Source organism: Podarcis pityusensis, assembly GCF_964106645.2.
Source record: "Podarcis pityusensis genome assembly, chromosome: 1".
Taxonomy (NCBI): Eukaryota; Metazoa; Chordata; class Lepidosauria; order Squamata; family Lacertidae; genus Podarcis; species Podarcis pityusensis.
This window is the reverse complement of record NC_138028.1, coordinates 93,694,974-93,710,619: the sequence shown is the minus strand read 5'-3', so window position 1 is coordinate 93,710,619 and position 15,646 is coordinate 93,694,974. Positions and strand designations below refer to the sequence as shown.

Sequence of the window (15,646 nt, the reverse complement as noted above, 5' to 3'; positions counted from 1 at the left end):
TGTCTTAAAAGAAAAACACAATAACAGAGTTTTCAATGATACAAACAACTTATAAAAGTTTGCATTAAGATGATGCAAACTAAGTAAGGAAAGCAATCCCAAGTGTTTTCATTGACTTAAAATTATTTGGCAGAGAATTCCATACTTTAAGGATTCCCCACTTTTAAGCTCCAGCCTGAGCAAGCAAGCGTTTTTAGCGTGGCCCTCTGAGCGCATGCAGAGCGGCACCTCCCCACCCATCATGCCGCTGTTTCCTGAAAGGGCTCCGGGGGCTGCCCAACATGCTAGTCCTGCTCCCTCGCCCAGCCCCGACTGGCCCCTACGCAGGGTGTCCGCCGTGGCCGGAGGGTGTGTAAAGCCTCAACCTCGCAGCAGGAGGAAGGCGGCTGCTCGGAACTCTCAGTGGCCCACCAATGTGGCAAATGTAATGAATTTGTGTTGTTTGAAACATTCCTCCTTTTTTATAATTTTTGCAACATGTGTCACATGTATTTAATACAAAAAGTAGCACATGTAGCCATGAAGACTGTTACCTTTAAAAAAGAAAAGAAGAGAAAAAACCCTAAAGCTGAGTTTTTTTGGATTCCAATCAGTCTAAAAGCCTCCCAAAAGGAACATTCCATATCTCCTATGATTTTAAAATATAAGGATTTTGCCTTGACTACCTGATTTTATGAAACCAGCTTTTAGAACAAAATAAAACAAAACATCAATCTACGTACTGTAATGGGAGTTTATTTTAAATAGTGATGGCAATAAAACTAACAGCTGTACACAATATGTATAGTCTGAGTATGACAAAACTGATGAAGAAGGATTATTCATGAACAAGTGTGCAAATAAATAAAATGTTTAGAGAACTGCACTTAAAGACATTTTCTTTAACAGTTTTTCTTTTTCTGTTTCATTACAGCAAAAGGAAAGGTAATTGGAAAGCTGTTAAGGCCCCGTGGGGATTGGGAACTCAGCCATAGCCATTACTAGCACACATGTGGTGTAAAGCTAGGCATTACTAATCAATGCACAGCTAGTGACAGTCCCCTATGAAACTCAGATATTAAAAGTTCAAAGAGGCTCAGCTTATGCTTTATGAGCCACAGAAAAATCATATGGCTATGAAGAGTCCTGCCCATAAAGAACTTCCACAATCAAATTCTTCATTTTGCTCCTTTAATGGTTCCTCTGTGGAGATGCTTTTTAGGAGAATAGCATTCAGAAAATAAGCAAGTTTATTTAGATGAGACAAGAGTACCACATCTCCAGTCACATCATACATCAAAAGGAAGGCGCTTATAACATGGTCGGTGTTACTTTCTCAATAAAGCTACATTATGGCAATTTATACGACAGTGTTCTGAAATGACACTTAAATAGGAAGTCTGTGTCCAAGTTTGCAACAGCTTTGTAGAAGTAGCAATCCCAGCAGCTGGTAAAGTTGAATGGAGACAAACCACACAACATCCACACACTTATAGGAATGATTAACTTCCTGCCACAAACCGAAGTTTCTGAATAAATCTTCATGCATTAGCAGTACTTAATTTTTACTGAGTGATACACTGACAGCTAACAGGTGGATTTTCTCTTCTTTAATTTTTAACTGTGTTCAATTTACCAACTACAAATTAAACTGAAATATTATTGCAAGTGTCCCATAAAGCCACTGGGATTTTAATAATCAGATGGTGTTTTGCTAGAACATAAAGTTTATCATTTCCAGTCCTATGAAACATGACATTTTATTTTTTTAGTGACCCCCAAACACCGAAACAACTTGTTTTACATTTACCAAGCGGCCAGTGACATTCTAATCGCCCTATGAGTTGTTAAGCTCTGGGCATCTTTAAGCCAAAAATTTAGATGGCCACAGCTTGTCATGGGGCCTCTTATAACCACTGCTATTTTTTGAGACTGAAATTTTCTTTGAATTTTAGAAGTTGTCATCCAATTTCAGCAGGCAAACAAACTGTCCCATCATTTCAAGCATTTGGACAATAATTTCAAATAGTGGAGTGCTGAGCTGTGATTGCATATCCTGAAGCAGCTACTTTGATGTGAGGGGATTCAGAATGGCCACAAGGTTCCTTCAATGCACATAAAACAGGAATGGTTTGGAGCAGGAAGCACTGGAACAGGAAGAACCTGTATCAGCTCTATTTTGATGCACCGTTCCCATGCCCATGCAATAGTGTGGGAGCTAATTTTCTGTTATACAATCTAATGGAAACCTGTGACTAAGCAGCCATGTGGCCATGGGTCTTTCTTGCCCAATAATTGTCCTGTCTACTGGTCAAGCAATTACTTGGTAGAAAACAAGAATATAACTCCTGGAGTGGTATGAAATCATACCAGGGGGAAGTGGCTTCAACATTGCTATAAGCACATACAAAAGGGGCATGTATCCAATGCAGATGGCATCAGCATGTCTGAAAATAAGCGTTATGGTTTATTTTCTGGAATTCTGAACTTCAGTAGCAGTTTAAATGACCAAGTGATCAAAGAGGAAAAATAAATCCTGGACATATGAAAAAAAAATGTCAGTTATCACAGTTATCACATGTATCTCATGAACATGGCAAAATATGTATTGCACCAACCGTCCTTTAAATACGTTTTTTAAAAAAAGTATTGCTGTTAGATGCTCAACCTGACCTTTTACTCATCGAACCTTTAGGGCTTCCCTAATCTTTTAACTGGTGCTTCTTCCTTGACTTTTCATCTCTGTCCCATATGCATCCTTAGACGGGAAGAAAATAGGTACTTACCATAGAATTCATAGCAAAATGATTATGCTGTGTCTGCAAATCCAGGGCATGTTGGTAGTTCACTCCAATTTCAGTGTGACTCTGTAGGAACAACTCTTTGTTGTGACTGATCCAATCAAACATCTAAAAAAAAGAAAGAAAACAAAATCATGGCTTGAAGATGAGGACCTTACCTTGGATCCAAGCATATTGTTTTCTGCACAAATTTATACTGGTGTCACACACAACACCCTATACAAAATTCTACCAAAACTATGCTCTGTGAATAAAAGCATGGCATATGTACTTTGAAAGCACTGCTCAAATCATATGAAGTTCGGATATTTGAACTGCCCAAATTATTGTGATGCAATTTCAAATTTGATCTACTTAGTCTTAGGTCAAGTTGAAAGGCGATACAAGCCCAGGATTGAATATGTCTGCATTTATAGGGCCCAGACCAATTAGAAACCTGTATGTGGGCCTATGTAATTTATATGTGGAATTCATTTATAATTCCAAGCAACTCAGAATATATGCATTATGGCCCCCAACCACAGAGGTCAGCAATACTCCAAGGAGAAACTGGGTGCTGCATCCAGAGGATAACCTGAAATACCTTCTTGTATGTCCTCCCTGTTAATTGACACAGTCCAACCAACACGCTCTTACTCAGAAGATGATAGGACCTCCACTTCCCTGACCTTGCAGAAGTCAGCAGATAAAAACCAGGCAAGAACCCTTTAATCAACACAGCCAGCTCCTATAGGCTCTGTCAACCTCAGCTCTCTGCTGAGACAACATCCCTCTATTGCTGCAATAGGAAGGTGAACTCCAGCCAGAAGGGGCCACTGGGAACTGTCCATGGTCTGGACTTTCCTGGTTGCTCTTTAAAGAGATGTACCCTGATGTGCCCTAATCTCTCAAAAGAGACGTGACTTGACCATGAGCCCCAAGTCCCTTGGAACATTTGGATATGGTAGCTGTTCCCTTATAATGTGACACAGGAATGGTGGTCATCTTGTAATTTGTATGAAAAATCATAGAAGCATAAACTTTATGACAATGAGACAATTGAATTCTCTGCATAATAGAATAGTTCAGAAGAGAGATTAGCAATAAATTAGAAATGTGTTTGTTATCATAGATCTATCTAAATGTTCTTTATATAAAAACAGGATGAAGTTACCATATTGACTTGTGTGGTGGATTTTTGTGCAATAGCTGGTCTTCTGAATAGCCTAACATGGATTGACACAGCAGCTCAACAAGTTCTGGCTCAATCCTATCTTTAATTATTTATCCCAAGAAGAAACAAATCTTGATATGCAAATATATTTGTGAAAGAAGTTTATCATAGCAAAAAATTCAGTTCCACATCACTCCTCAACTTATGAAAACTACAAAATAGTTATGTGAACCAGCCCTATATGATTGCTGCCAAATAGATGTGATGTATCTAGATCATAGCTGTTAAGGTATGACATAAGATCCTTGTGGTGGCTTGTAGTGCTGTTCAGAGATAACCAAGTCTAGTCAGTTTCAAAACAAGCCAAATTAAAAATATGGGTTTGAAGGAAGGAGTGCAAGAGCCTGAAACACACTTGGGCTCATTCCAGCATGTGCATGTCATGCTAAACCATGGGTTAGCATGAAGTGTAAACACATGCTAAACCACGGGTTAGCATGAAGTGCAAACACAGCAAATGGATTTAACTGGATTTCTGCCATTTGCTGGATCATTTCAGATTTTTTACTATATAACAGCAGTGCTCAACTGCTTTTTATGCATGATATGATTGCAGCCCCAAAGTGAAAAAGTGGGTAAATGAGAAAATCTGTGAAGAGGCATTTTTCCAGTCGGCCAGTGCACAGGGATGGATTAAGATTTTTAGGAAGTTGGCAAGAGGAGTTTTGCAGTGGACAGCTGGAAAAATAATGCCACTAAGCTGTGCTGGGAATGGCAGGGAACTCAGCAGATGGAACAGGAGATTGATAATCATTGAGATCAACATTTTAGGGTTGCAGAATGTGTTCCTCTGGTTTTCAAAGCTTTAAGGTTCTACATTTCATTTTCACTAGCAACAGAGTGTTTTTTCTGTTAACTATTTCATGCCTACAATTGCTTTTTTGGCAGTTTGCCATAAAAGAAAGCAATCCAACAGGATCTAATTAGAAATTTAAAACTCCTATGTGGCAAAAATGAAAAAAATACTGGGTGAAAAAAATACTCCATTTGTTCTGCCACCCTCCCAACCCACCTATTTCCTCTTCTGAAGCCACCTGATACATTATTTCTGAAGTTTAAATTAGAAGCTTTCATTACAGCAATGGATGACTTGGCCTGGACATTTTCTGTCTTGGAGAAACTTCGTGTGTTGGGAATTTACTGCAACAATTCTTTGTCTTAGGAAACAACTTAGGTTTATCTTGTTAAGTAACTGCAGGTTAGATGTGAACATTTTCCAAACCAAGGTAGAGTCATTTAAGAAGGCAAGAGCCATGTGGCAACAAGCCCTAGAAAATAAACAGTCAATCTAGTGCATTATTCACAAGGAACCTAGCTGAGGTCAACCCGGAACTAAGTAATTAACAAACCCCGACAGATTGTTGCTAAAGGACCAAGAGAACATTTCTTTCCCCATCTTCAGAATAACTCTTATGTGATTGGGTAATGGCTCTACATGGACTAATGCAGAATTATTTGGACACAGTGAATTGCATTTTATATGTTCCTCCCTATTCTTGTTCCAAACTTAGTTACGAAAGGATATTAGCAGCATGTAGCAGCCATATCCAGCAGCTTCTGATCTGATCTTTATCATTTCCAAGGTTTTTTTTCCCAGCTGGAACTCGCTGGAACTCAGTTCCAGCACCTCTCAGGTAGGGGCCATTATCATTATAAGAGAACAAATGAGTCATACATAGTGAGTTCCAGCACCTCTTTTTCTAGAAAAATAGCACTGATTATTTCTAATAGCTTGCTAAAATAACGCTGGCCAAATAGTGGTGCTCCCGACCCCCATGCAAGGAAACATGGATCTATTAACACAATCCTAGGAATGAGTGGGCTTTCTGACATGCCTGTCAGGATGCAGTCAGACATTATCTTTACCCTGTGGTGATGGCAACTGCCACAATGAAAAGAGGAAGAGCAAGTGGCTCTTCTTGGTGCTTACGATAGAAGGCCTTGCTCTTCTACTAGTTCCAGTGCAAAGTATAGCCAGTTAAAAGTGCTTGAAGGGAGTGTGGAGCAGGGCCAGTGAGATGTGTGGCATGGAGACACCTAGTCAGTGTCTCAAGGGCCAGGTAGAGAAAACTGGAGGGACTCACTTGCCTCCAAAACCTGAGGTTCCCCACCCCTGCATCACTCAGTGTTAAAGAAGTGGTCCTATTGCATGGATGGGAAAACTTTCATAGGAATCTGTTTGATGAATTAAATGTTACATTAGTGGGCTAATTCCTCCATTGTAACCCTCCCCTAGCACAGAAGGTAATGTTCAGAACAAGGAGCTAACTGGGAACTGCACAATGAACCAAATGGCCGTGGCTAATTTAAGATCTGCGGCCATGTAAAATAGTATATCATAAATGTACTAAATGTCAGCTGACTTGTTCCTCCAACATTCCTCAGAGGAAAATAGGGACACGAGCACAGAAAATTTTGAATTTATGTATTGCATTTAGAGAAGCCTGAGGAAAAAGATATGGGGTATCCCAATGTTTATTTTGGGGTCCAGGGACATAAAAACTTTTGAGTTCAGGGATACATAAACTTCCCTTAAGTGCTTCAAAATTCTGAGCAAATTAGGAATGTGTAAGCAATTGCAGCATCCTGGTGCTGTGGTGAATCCTAGATGGATCAGGTGCACAGACACCCATCCCCTGGCATCCCCTCCCCCAGCTGCGACTCCTCTTCACCCAAATGCACAAAAGGGGGAGAAGTCATGAGATTTCAGAAGGCACCACCAATTTACCTCATGGGAGAGATCAATGCCTTCCCCCTGTCCACATGAGAAACCAAGCAGGAAGGGGCTTTGGAGGGATGTGTTTTTGTTCCAGAGAACCCCTCCCCATTTCCTCAAATCCCCTTCATCTCTAGAAATCTAGTCTTGTTCATTTTAAGTCATAGAAAGAGCCAAGCTTCTGGATCAGAACTCTCTGTGTCTCTCTCAAAGCAGGAGCCAAAGAGGAAATGCATACTACACACACAGGTGGCAGCGGCTTAGAGACACTTCAGATTCCCAAATGAAACTGGCAATGAAAGGACTCTGAATTCGGGACATGAGAAGCCATGGTGACTTAAAGGTTTTCGTGATGGTCTTGGCATTTTCAGGGCAGTTGGAGACTATGCTAGTTTTACCTATATACAGCATTAGACATTATAAGCTGGAGCAGTTAAAAGGTTTTCAAAAAAAGAAACAAAGGAAGGAACTTTTACTGTAAAATTATATTTTGCTTTCTCTTTAGAGCTCTTCTTCATGAACAAGCACAAAAAGAAGGTTGCTTAAAAGACAGAAAGACTTTGATATTTTCCCATCATATTTCCCACTTCTACCCCTTCAAAATATCAAAGAGAATGAATAGACCTGCCAGGGTACAGTGACTAGAACATTCACTGCCTTCTGAAACATAACCCAATAACTTATGTGTGGATGGAGGTGATCTGGGAGTCAAAGTGCTGTCGTATTTCTGCCCAGTGTGAAAAATACCTGAAGAGCTGCCAATGGTAAATAGGATAAATGTCACAGAATGCTCTACAGAGCAATAATTGAGGGCATCCCTGATGTGCCTCCTCCATTAGTCAGATACATTTGTTACTACAGTATACTTGCAGCACTGCATACCTTAATGAGTTCATCAGCAGGTTCGGAAACAAATGGGCAGCTCTCTTGTTTACCTCCGTAAATCTTATTGTCTTTGCTTCTAGGGACTTGGCACTTGGTCTGCTGTTTAACTTGGAACTCGTTTCAATAATGTATATTGTAGACAGCTCAGGGCATTCTCTGTATCCTTCTTTAAGCAGATAGCAATAAGCTACTGCTAGAGGGTTTACAGGAGCCAGCAAAGACGTAGCTTTAAATCCCAGCTCAGAAATAAAATAAATGTGCAGGGGCCTTCATCAAATTTCTGGTAATGAACATTTCTATGTATCAACTGAAGAGAGGCCTCAGGCTCTTGTGGATAATTTAGCAAAATATTGCATGGATTAAGCCTGCACACAATTTGTTGGATTTTTTCATGAGAGAATAATTCACTGAATTACATGTAATTTGTAGCACTTAGCTGTACTGTACAGTATGTGCCTTTGCTTTCCCTTCATGGAACACAAGAGATAATGAGCCAGAGAGATAATCATATTTGATAGACGTTTATCTGTGAAATAATTTATATATATAAATGTGCTGTTTTTCTAAAAACATTCAAAAAATGTTTAGGGTACTCTCATTTTGACTCAATAAAATCACCATTTTATACTTCAAATCGGGGGGGGGATACAGTAAATGGACAAAAGTACAAAATGTTTAGGGGTATGCGTACCCCTGCGTACCCCCAGAAAAAGCACTGTGTGTGTATGTGTGTGTGTATACTAGATGCCACCAACAAATTTTAGAAATGGTCTGGGAGCCAAAGATATGCTTGGGTGGGGTCTAGACCTGCCCTGCACACACAATGGTTCAACACTCCTGATTTAGTGCAACAAGTAGTACTAACAATTATTCCTTTTGCTATCATCAATACAGTAGACAATAAACAGGAAAGGAATAGTTCAATATCCAGTCTATCTATACAAGATACCTAGAGAACACAACATACGTGCATTTATTAAACTCACACTCGCCAATGTGCTGATAAAGCAGAAGTAGATGTTAACTAAAGAAGAATGTGGAAGCAGCTCTACACTGCTTGAAAGCTGCTATATTAAGGGGTATATTAAACAAACAAACATAACCAGAATGTATTTCCCTACTCTACTTCTCTGCTACTTTTTCTTTCATACTAACTGGTTTTCCATATCATAGTTATTGTTTATAATGTGGGGCTGCCATTCTTTTAAAGAAGGCTTAGCTGAGTTATTGTTTGCCTTTTAACCAAATAATCAATTAATCAATTGCATTTCTTTGTTGCGGGTTGATATTGTACTTTGTAGCAACATTGCTATAAATTACTTGCTGTATCTGCTATCATTTTCTGTAACCTTTCAACTTTCCTTATGTAGTCAGTCACTCAACTGATATAATCAGCACTCAACAATCATTAGCTGAAAGAACAAGATCCCATTCTTAGAAACACCACACCTGAAACAATTAGAAAAATGCCCTAAAATGTGAGATTTTCATAGATAGGTTATTTTCAGCTGATGCATAGTAGACTTCAACATATTCGGCAACTCTCTGTCTACTAGGCTTCTACAATTATATTAACACAGTGGGAGATTTATTGACCATCCTCTGAAGTTTAAACAGTCAATTTCAATGAGTGGTGCACAGGGGCTCAAACAATGCAACTGAGTGGGTAGTGGACTATACAAAAGCAGCCAAATCTATTGGGGAGGGGGGACATTGTTAGCAGAAGAGGCAAAGAGGAATCCATCAAAATTATTTGGCATACTAATAGTGGCTATTAGCCAATTTTAAGTTGCCTCAGCAAAATTCAAGGCAGGGCCTTTAAGTAAAGAACAGGAATTCCTAAAATGATTTTCACAGTATTTTATTACTATACCTATTATCAAAGTCACACCCCTAATTCTAATATATTGTCAGTTATTCCTTCTGAATATAAAAGAAATGGAAAGACTACAGACAACTCCTCCAACACAGTGGCTAAGTGTCTGAATCACAAAATAACTGGTCTTAGGCAAGCTGATTTCAGCCTACACATTCCTTCTGCAATATGGGGTATAATAATGCACTTCTATTTTACATGCTGGTGGCAAGGATTTCAACAAATTAATGCATGCAAATAGCACCAAACACTTGAAAGTGCAATACAAATGTTAAATATTATTGCAGGTGAATGCAGTAATATAATTGTTTCAAATGTAACAGTATCGCTTTCTTTGTAAGATGTTTGGTAGGGGTATGAAGGAAAAGAGATTTGTTTAGTAAATATGGGTGGCGTCTTTGCTGCTTACTTGCTGCCGCCAAAGTAAATTCTGGCAGCAAATCTCACAACTGTTCAACTAATCTGAATGGGGAGACAGAATAACATAAATATGTCTCGATTTAGGTGCAGTTATACCATTTGTGAGTTCCATTACTATGTACCAGGGAGAGGGGAGGAACAACTTGCATAAGCAAAGGCCTAGCACATTCTGTACAGCTACCCTGTTGTTTTGGTCCCTACAGCAGAATATTCCCCTGGTTTTCCAGTTTTCAGATTTGGATTGTCACACCCAGTGACAACTACCCTGTTGTTTTGGTCCCTACAGCAGAATATTCCCCTGGTTTTCTAGTTTTCAGATTTGGATTGTCACACCCAGTGACGGACCTTGGGGTCTCAAATTTCAGCAGTGCCTTGTGCCAAAATTTGGTGCCCCCCCCCCCCCATGTTCCATTCTACATCATAGTCGCAGTGCCCCCAAAGCTCTGGTCATGCTTCCACTGTTTCTGGGGTGAATTTCAAAACCCCTATTTTGTAGTGATCTGGATTCAAAGTTTAAACTTCACTTCTACGCTGGAGCCTGACAATGAGGCAAGCTTGGGGGGCGGGGGGACAATCCAGAAGTCATTAAATAAAATATAATTTTCTTTCCTGCGCCTTTTCTGTGGTACATTTTGTTTTCTATAATTGTAGCAGGCCCTACTCAGTTACAGTTTCTTAAATGCTGTTGCATTGTTAAACACAACCAGCAACCCAAAACAACTGCAGCAATTAAAAAACTGCTAACTCCAGGAAATGGCAGGGGAGTTGTAATACATGATGCTCAAAACCAACACTCAGGCCACGGAGCTGCTTTCTTAAGTGTTACAGGTGAAAGACTGGACGGAGCTTGAAAACAATTTGCTGAGTGCAAAATACACAGTATTCTTATTAATACCCTGCCCTTTTACTTCAGTAAGTTACCTGTGTTCTGAATTTTCTCTTTCATGGCTAATATTAACCACATAAAATAGCACAGTACTGTTAGAACATTCAGAATAACTGGAAGCTCTAAGATCCTGGACACTTGTACTGTAGGAAAAGAGACTGAAAGGCCAGCTGTGTCACTTAAGTCATGTACTATCCAATAGCATAGAGCCTGGGAACAGCGGTTATGACTTAACCCAGGTCTTTTTGCCCCATTTGCCAGGCCTGAGTCACCTTCTCTGTCCCTCCCTTACATTCTCCATCTACCTGCAGCCACTGGCCTTCAACTCTGCTCAATGGCTTTCCCGGTTCTAGAGAGAGAGAGATACATTCCAACATAAAAACAAGTCAACGACAAAGATAATCTCAATTTTGTTGCTTTATGTGTCTTTTTTGTACTCTAGAACAACATGAAACACATATTGTTGCCACATGTGATGCTTCAGGAATCTGTACATGTGGATTTATTTATTTTTTTGGGGGGGGGGTTCCTCATGTATGCACATGAACTTCACCAAAAATAAAAATCATTTTAGAAGATAGAAGTACAGTGGTACCTCGGTTCTCGAACGTCTATGTTCGGAACCTGAACACTGAAAACTTCCATTTTCAAACGAACCTCAGAAGTCGAACGGTTTCCACTGCGTGTTTTTCAAATTTCTCAATTGAATTTGCAGACAGCCCTTTGTGCCTCAGTTTTCAAACATTTTGGAAGTCGAACGGTCTTCCAGAACGGATTACGTTTGAGAACCGAGGTACCACTGTAGTTGGAATTTTCTAAGCTTTCTATTCTTCTGTGCCTTGTAAGATCACAGGTCAATCAAAAATGAGGTCATGGTACACTGCCTATTGTGCTTTCACACTCAGCTCACTGCTATTCCTCACACATTGGTCAAAACAGAGGACATCTTTCAACAGAATTATATGCAATAGCTCTTAAACCAAATTAAAGATGCATAGGTTTACAGCTTTTGTCTGTTTTCTGATCTTGCCTACAGAATGGTTCCTGTCTAGTGTTATGTTGGGAAGAAGCTATAGTAGGGGGTAGACAAGTATTGTATGGACATCTAATACAGGCATTTTGTTCGCCATGCAGCTCAGTCCTATGTATGCTTACACAGAAGTCTGATTAAACTCCATGTGTCTTACTCCCAAGTAAATGAGCACAGGTTTACATTGGAGTCAGAGCAAGCAAGCAACTAGGGGCACCAATTGTGTGCAGCTAGGATTTTTTTTATTTCTCTTCTTTGAGGCAATCAGAGGAAAGACCAATCTGGGAGGACCTGGCTGACTTGCTGGCTATTTTGCACACATACACACACAGTTCTTTGCAGGTGGCTGGAAGATGGGAAGTCATCGTTCACAATGCTAATGATACCCAGAGGAATGAGACTACAATCTGGATAGCTGATCAGGAAAGCAACAGCATCCAAAGCTTCTACAGTTTGAGAGATCTGGAGGCAATTTGGCACATCTATCTACCAAAGAGCATGTTCAGATTTTACAATCCAGTTACCAGTCTGAGCTCCACATATGCTTTGAAGAAAATCTAGGCTACTAAAATTATAAGAGCTGTAACTGAGTTGCTGAGGTGGGGGAAGCAAAAAAAACCCCCATGTCTTTGAGGGAAAAACAGAAAGGGGTGGATTATCAGTTGCTTACAAGAGAGTTCACAGAGTTGTATAATGCATCCCAACTGCCTTTAGGAATGCATTCACGTGGAGACCATAAACATGCAACCTAGAACCCCCACAGATTCAGCTGCAGCTTCCCAGCAGCAGTTCCCACAATTGTGGAAGTATGTTTTTCAGCTGCTGTCTTCACTGGAATCACTTCTGGGAAGCTGCACCTGCATCCATGAAGGACCCAAGTCACATATTACATTCTCCATATGAGTGATTCCCTTGGAATAATCAAGGGACATTGCTTTAAGAAGATTTCTACTCTCAATCGTGACACGGTGTTGATAAATCATTGGCTTTTTCTGAACATCTCTGGAACAGTTGTGGACTGTATTACTGACACTCTGCAACCTCTCATGCACTGCACTAATCTTACCCTCCCTCTCAGTGCTGTAAACACTCCTGTTCCCTTCTTTTTTCTGTTTACCTGCAGTGAGCACATGGGAGGTCATGTGAGCTGCCACTCCAAAGCTGAAAGATCAGTTATGATCTGCTCATGGACATCAGAAGGATAGTGAGCAGAGTAGGGAACATGTCATCCTTAAGTCAAATATAGGGCCTAGAACAGGGGCAGGGAACCTGTAGCCACCCAGTTGTCACTTGACTCCGAACTCTCATCAGCTCCAACTAGCAAGGGATTATGGGAGTTGTAGTCCAGTAATGTCTGGACACAAAGAGGTTTTCCACCTAACTTTAAACCTAGCTTTCTTCAGAAAATTTGGATTGGTATGCTTTTGCTGCATACACTCCTTAGACAAGCATTCCTCAACTTTGGGTCCTCAGGACTATGACTACCAGTATCACCAGCCAGCATGGCCAGTGGTCAGGGGTCAGGGATGTTGGGAGTTGTAGTCTAATGACATGTGAGAACTCAAGATTGGGAAAGGCTGCCTTACACTGCCTTTGAATCCATATGGTATTCTATAGAAGAAGTAGAATCCTGGTGTATGTCATTTGTGTGAAAGAATCTCACAAGAATCACAACAAGAAAGTAGAGGTTTGTGGTAATGTGCATGGCAGGAGTGGGCATGGGAGGTGAACCTAAGTTCTGGATATAAACTTCAGATTCTGTCTAAAACATTGCTGTGTTTGGCTCCCCAATTGTGGAATGCTCTCTCCAGTCAGACTCGCCTGGCACCATCATTACATGTCTTTAGAAGCCAGGCAAAAAGATTATTCTTTACCCGGGCCTATAATCTATGGCCTGTGAAAGTATGTGTGAAAGTACTGTTATTATTGTGATTGTTTTACTATTAGGCTGTCTGTCAGTATGCTTTTTGCTGTGTTTTTGTTATGTGTTTATCTTTGATATTTTGTAATGTGTTTCTAACGCACACCATCCTAAGATCTTTTAATAAAGTGTGCTATATAAATTTTATTAATAGCAGCAGCAGCAGCAGTAGTAGTAGTAAAGCAAAGGGCTCTCAAGCTTCATCACAGCCAGCTTCCTCAAGGAAAGAGGAGAATGGTTCAAGCCTCCTCAGAAGTGACCAGAATAAAACAAAGATGGATGATTTACTAACAGTGTTCACACTTGTAATTAGTCTAGAGGAAGGAGGTCAAAGTTTGACCTCCTGCATATTTTTAAGCCCCCGAGGGAAGAACTCTTAGGAAGGAATAAGCTGCATGAGGTTTGCACTCCTCTACTGTATATTATATTGCTTTGAAGGGGTGGATTGGCCCTTTGTTAGCAAGAGTTTGTCGGGTAGCCTGTTTTACAAACTGAGGGATGCTAGGTGGGATGCTAGCTTAGGAACCAGAGGTTATAGTTTCAATGTCCAGTTTGCCACATCCACAAGCCTTTCTGCTTCTAAAAAGACAAACCTCCAGTCAAGGTTGCCAAAGGGTTTTTTGTGTGCCCAGTACTGTGTACTTGGATTGGGCCCTCCAATCCACTTGTAAATGAGGATACATATTTGTGTTCCCTTTTGCAGGTGGAATGGAGGGACCCAAAAATAAATCAGTGACCGTACACATAATAAAATGTTTGAGAAACAGAATGGGAAGAGGTGAAGCATTTCACACAATTTTATTTCTGTATTAGAAAATACTTAACCTGTTGAATTTTTGCCTGCTGCACTACGGAAGGCAGAAGAACCTTGCTTTACCCCAATGCCAACCCTAAACTTTTATAACATTCCTTCTAGGAGTGCTAGAGTCTTCATTTCAAGGGCATCCTCCCAAATCAGCCCCCCCCCCCCCCCCAGCATTCTGCCTCCTTTTCATATATTTGCAGAAGGATATAGTAAGCCCCTGAAAGAGCTTTGGTTTTTCAATAAGCAAAGGTTATGATACTAACCTAAGAAAAAAAGATAGGACTGCCTGAGTTTTAAGCTTTTGAAACAGTGGCAGTTGTGGTCTCTTCATCACTGTTGCAGCACTTATTATAAATACATCTGGATGTGCTGAAAACAAGGCAATGTCTTTAATTGCTGCCAATACTTGTAACAGAGGCTCCAACCAAGTGAGAGGATACCACACTCTTTCACATGAACAGAAGTTTGACGGGGAATATTCAAATTATTTCAAATGGGTGGAAAAATTACCTGAAAAGCTTCAATTTGAATAAGCACTCTGAAACCAGGAAAATGAGCTGCCAAAAAGGTGAAAGACATAAACTACTGTTATGTATTTTCAACTCTCATCTGCCTCATTATGGCATCCTTCATTTCAATATTGTGGGGGGTTTGAGGGAAAGGGCAATTGGGTCTAGAAAGAACTTTCTTTTTTGTTGTTTCTCACAACTTATAATTTTGATATTATATATACGAAACACATACATGAACATCCAACCAACACAGATATATAATATATATCCATGTATATCAGTTTATCTCCAGGACCTCCATACAAATTGCCCAGGCTTATGCCCTAGAGAGGTTACTTCATTGTTGCTAACGCAGCTAAAACAACACAATTATGAGTTACTGGTCTCTGCAGTCACAGCAGGTGCTGTGATTCTCCAGTAGTTTGACTTCACCCTGGAGGTGCACTCCATTGCTTCTTGAGACAGACTGATGCCAACAAGATCAGTATACCCAATGCTGTGTTGGAATTTGAACACAGTTCTCCCTAGAGTGACCTGCAATATTTAAAAGTAGCCAGAACCAATGGCCAAATGAATGAATGAAGAGAAAAACTCCTGTTCTT

At 40.2% G+C, this 15,646-nt stretch overlaps 1 protein-coding gene across 15 annotated transcripts in view; it reads right to left on the bottom strand.

Annotated features, from left to right (window-relative positions):
- Nucleotides 1–15,646, bottom strand: part of KALRN (kalirin RhoGEF kinase) — a 509,101-nt gene that overhangs the window by 243,870 nt on the left and 249,585 nt on the right. For all 15 annotated transcript variants that reach the window (XM_081004646.1, XM_081004656.1, XM_081004642.1 and 12 more), the window contains one exon: nt 2,766–2,888. In XM_081004646.1, coding sequence (XP_080860772.1) covers nt 2,766–2,888 — 123 coding nt within the window. The remainder of the gene's footprint in view (nt 1–2,765; nt 2,889–15,646) is intronic.